The sequence below is a fragment of the Alosa pseudoharengus genome, unplaced genomic scaffold (genome assembly GCF_046254945.1).
Source record: "Alosa pseudoharengus isolate Yale_2024_CS ecotype anadromous, Long Island Sound unplaced genomic scaffold, YU_APseudo_1.1 YU_APseudo_1.1_scf_20, whole genome shotgun sequence".
NCBI classification, from domain to species: domain Eukaryota; kingdom Metazoa; phylum Chordata; class Actinopteri; order Clupeiformes; family Clupeidae; genus Alosa; species Alosa pseudoharengus.
The window spans coordinates 20,789,234-20,794,233 of record NW_027468664.1 but is presented as its reverse complement, the minus strand read 5'-3'; the positions used below and the strand labels follow the sequence as shown (position 1 = coordinate 20,794,233).

The window sequence follows — 5,000 nt, the reverse complement described above, 5'->3', positions numbered from 1 at the left end:
ATATTGGCACACGAGTCCCCACATCACACAAACAATTCATGACCCTGACAAGAAAGGAAAGGAAAATATACTCAGTGCAGCTGCTGTCCTTTAAAAATAATTTGGAGAGCACAGTGTGTTTCACAAATGAGAAGTGCAATAACACCTTGGAGATTTTTTATTTTATCCTAATCAGAGTTTAATATCAACCCAGGTTCTCTAACACACCCTGTGCGGCCTTTTGATCGAGATACTGTATGCTGAATCCATTTTTTTCCAGGAGGGAAGATGAAACTGGTGCTTAAACCTTTCACACTCATTTAGGCCGCAATCAACTGAATGAAACAAACCCCCCAACATCTACTTTGAACTCCTCTAACATGCTCCTGTAATGTGCCTTCAGCCAACGGTTGAACAATGTTGGCAAGACTTCATGGCTCAGGGCAAAACTGAGGCCTTTTGGGGGCAGGTGGTGAGGCCAGATGTTGGGGGAGGAAGGGGGGCAGGCGGTGAGACCAAACGCTGGGGGGGGGGGGGGATAGGCGGTGAGACCGGACGCTGGGGGAGGGGGGGGGGGGGGGTAGGCGGTCTTACTCTGGCTCAGTGAGGGGGGTGGTCTCAGTGGGCTCGTTCATTGGGCTCCCATCCTCTGCGTTTGTTATTCTCTCCTCTTCTGTCCTCATCTCAACAATGGGCTCCTTGGACCCATCGCCCCTACACACACATGCAAACACACACACACACACACACACAGGCACAGACACACACACACACAGACACATGCACAAACACATGCAGAGACAAGGATACAATGCTAGAATACTGTGCACATAAACATAAACACATATAGTAGATATACACAAACACACACACACATACATGTGCACACACACACACATACACACACGTTTGGTGATGCAGACATGCCACCTGAAAAAAAACAAACTGATGCATATGTAAAAAAACAAATGATATTTATAGCAAAATATGTACATTACTTGTGTCCACAAGTACACACACACACACACACCCTTAGGAATACTGTATGTCATACGTGCTACGAAAACTGAAAGATGGCCTTGTTTGTTTGTTTTTGCTAAGTGGCTCGCTCAAGTCTTTCTGGCTCCAGACACAGTTTAGCCTGCGTTCCTCTCAGTGCCTGAGATGGAGGCCTGCTTGTAGTCGGTGGGATTCTGAGACTCCACGGGGCTCACAGGAGAAACATTTCAGTGCACAAAGAGCCCCCGTCAACACATTATTACCATACTTCTGGGAGGCTTTCTCTGTTTGTGTATGTTTGTGTTTGTGTTTGTGTGTGTGTGTGTGTGTGTGTGTGTGTGTGTGTGTGTGTGTGTGTGTGTGTGTGTGTGTGTGTGTGTGTGTGTGTGTGTGTGTGTGTGTGTGTGCAAGCTCTCTATCGTTCTTGGCAGATGTAACTGAATATGAATGTGAAAGACTTGCCTTTCAGGGCACGAACGGTCAAAAGCACGAACTTTTAGAAATATCCTGGCGTCATTTTATGGACCAGAAGTTTTCCATTGATGTAGCAGTAGCACATTTTAAAAGTGGGCCTACTGTATAGCCTAAACAATCTGTGTACATAAAACTTCTTCTCCCCTTACTTCCCCCGACATACATTAATTATATTCTATAGTGACACCTTATGACCGTCCCTGGTATTAACTAGGGGGCAGAAAAAGACACACACTCGGTTGATAAAACTGGACATAGTCAGTCATCCACTTCAAAGTCACGCTACCGTTAGGCTAATAATAGCTGTGTCCTCACACTATCGCATGTGACAATTTACTTAAAAAGGTGATTTTCTCCTCTTCTGGCGTATCGTGACAGGAGAACCATGCCAACTTTGGATGCAGTTATCTTAGCGATACTTTTTGCAATACCCTCAATATACATATCGTTGGAAAGCTTAGTCAATGGCCGTCCATGTGAGCACATTAACTTAATTTTGTACATTTTACCAAAACGACTGGTTTCGCCTTGCAGGGTCACATATTTTGTCTTTGTTTTGAAATGATTACCAGTATTTGTATATCTCTGAGCTGAGTCTGCAGCTTTGAACACCTCATAGTCACAAACTAATGCAAGTGTTATCATCACACATCCAAACATTCATTCACACTGTATATGCACAGACAAACAGGTGAAAACAATACAGTGAGCATGTGCAGAAAAACACAGGAACTGACAGTGGATCTGAACAATGTGCAAACAAGTGATGAAGGGAGTGAGATCTCAGCAGAAGGTGACAAGTGGATAATGAGAAATGCCAGGATGTGGAGGGAATGTGTCGCGTGCAATAGTGTCCTGCTGTGCTCATATACATGAATCTGTCGGTGTATCAAACATACAAATCCATGCGTAACAGCACGCAAACAGGCTGTATTTGTTTGAATGGTCAGTCTATGTATGTATGTATGCATGAGTTGGTATTATGTATGTGTCTAAACAGGGAACAGTAACAATAGGCATGTACAATTGTTTTGATTTGTTTGTTTCCTGGGTGTCCCTACCAGCTTGGGTGTTTTTGGTGTCTGCATGTATGAAATCATTATATGATGATGGGTAACTGGCAATATGTATGCATCTCTACCAAGGAATGGGAGAATGTATCTCATTATATGTACATGGCTTGGTCTCCAGCTATTTGCTGTTATACAAGCATTTGCTTATATCTATATCTATGCCTGTGCAAGTATGTGAGGGTGTGTGTGGGGGGTGGCATTGTAAGTAGATTGGTGTGTGTATGTGTATGTGTATGTGTGTGTGTGTGTGTGTGTGTGTGTGTGTGTGTATGCATGTGTGTGTTGTTTTTATTAGCCTGGTGTGTGTGTTTGTGTGTGCCTGAGTGTGCGTGTATGCGTAAGTGTGTGTGAGTGTATCTGTGTGTGCGTGTGTGTTTCTGAGTGTGTGTCTGTGTGAGTGTATGTGTGTGTGTGTGTGTGCATGTGTGTGTTCCACTCACAGGTATGCAGCCTTGCCCTCCTCCAGCTCCTTGCCCTTGGCACTGGTGGCGCTCTTGCGGCTGCACAGGCGTCGGGTGAGGCACATGAGCAGGCCGCACTGGCGCAGGAAGAAGCAGCTGACGTCCACCAGCACCAGCAGCAGCAGCACGGCCGCCACGCCCAGACCCACCACCGCGCCCAGGCCCAGGCTGCTGAAGAGGGAGTCTGCTGAGACCAGACAGAGAAGGGAATATCAACAGAGCTGCGACATATGCGCACATACAGTACACACACACACACACACACACACACACAGCCCCACCACCAAGACCCAGGCTGCAGAACAGAGGAGGGAGTCTGCTGAGACCAGACACACACACACAAACACACGCACGGACTCACACAAGCACAGATACACTCTCTCTTTCTCTCTCTCTCTCTCTCTCTCTCTCTCACACACACACATACAGTACACACACACACAAATCCGCCCAGGTAAATATGACTTTCCATAGCTTCAACTGTTCTCTGTCGGCTACACTTTTCAATTACTCCTGAGGAAACATCTCCATGCAGACTCAGCATTTTCACCTACGATCCGTAAGGCAGGGTCACTAATGATGTGGACTGGGCAAATATTTCTCACCATTTACTATAATCTGATAGTACAGACAGGAGAGATAATGAAAAGGTGCTATTCTGTTTCAAACTTGGAAGTGAGATACACATTCTGAAACTATATAAACAAAGCACTTTCTGTAACTTTGCAACAACTTGTGGAAGAAAAAGTGGAAAAGTGGCCAATTCAACTCGAAAAAGACCTACTTCTAAAACAACAATAAAGTTTGAAAAGATTTTTTGTAAAGAATGAGTCAGTAATTGAGGCATTTAAGTCGTACCACCTCAAATAAAAGAGAAATAAAAGAGTAACAAACGGTGTCATTTGTGAGGGCAAATCACATTAACGTTATTAAGACAGCAGATGCGATAGCACTATTAGAATAAATGAGAGGTCTAGGTATTGGCAAGGACACTATGTTGGCAAGCCTTTCAGCGAGAGAGGAAATGGCCTCTTCATTAAAAATAACAATGAAGCTTTTAATGGACAGAGCATAAGAGCAGAGGGCAGGCAGAGAACTGAACGCATCCATCCAGATCCTCTGATTTTTGACCACACTGTTGAGATGCTTGACTGGAGTTATAAAGAAATGGGATAGATTTTCACCAAATTACAGAATGTGTTTCTCTTTCAGAAATAAACAAATAATAAAAATAAAAACATATTTAAAAAGTGCAATGCACATTTGAGACTCGGTGGCAAGTGTTGACAAATGGAAGCTGTGGGAGGCTTGTTGGAGTATGAAAGCTACCATCTACAACACTACAGTATGTTATGGCATTAAATTGTTCTAATTGTACTACTTATCACTATTCCCTTTCTCACATTGAAATTTCACTGTTTATTGTTTATTGTTAATGTGTATTGCATGCTCGAGCCAGACGGGTAGTTTTTTTACAAAGACCTCTAGATAATATTAAACTATATTTTTCCGGGAATGGATTTGGAAAAAGATAATTTCCTGAAAAAAAGTCTGCACACTTATTTTGTCATGCTTGGCTTGACTTGACAAAATAAAAGACACACACACACAAAACAAAAATAATCAAAAAGTGCTCAGTCTTTTTAAATATTTCTCAACAGTTTTTGTCCTGCACCTGGGATGTGCACAATGACTAAGAAGATACTTTCATACCTTTTATTCCCCTTGATTTTCCAATGACAGCCAACCTGTAATTTACAGGCATCTGGCTCCATGTGACCACTGGAGTCCCTCTGTGATACAGACATTACCTCCTGTTGTTCAACTACGGCTCTGCATTCATGACTCTGTCAGTTGAACTAACGTCTGATAACTTGCGCACCTGAATCAGAATGCAAATGTATTTCTGTGAAGCAGAAAATACCATGGATGCAATGTCACTTCTTATCTCAGTGTGATTTTTTATCGCTGCTGGCCATGAAATTTTAAGATAAAAGGTTATTTTAAACCCCTC

General features: G+C 43.1%; 1 protein-coding gene across 1 annotated transcript in view; it reads right to left on the bottom strand.

Moving 5' to 3' along the window:
• Positions 1-5,000, bottom strand: part of ncam2a (neural cell adhesion molecule 2a) — a 68,402-nt gene that overhangs the window by 688 nt on the left and 62,714 nt on the right. Inside the window, exons 16-17 of the mRNA XM_076297193.1 lie at positions 2,966-3,170; positions 574-693 (exon numbers count right to left, since the gene is read on the bottom strand). Coding sequence (XP_076153308.1) covers positions 574-693; positions 2,966-3,170 — 325 coding nt within the window. The remainder of the gene's footprint in view (positions 1-573; positions 694-2,965; positions 3,171-5,000) is intronic.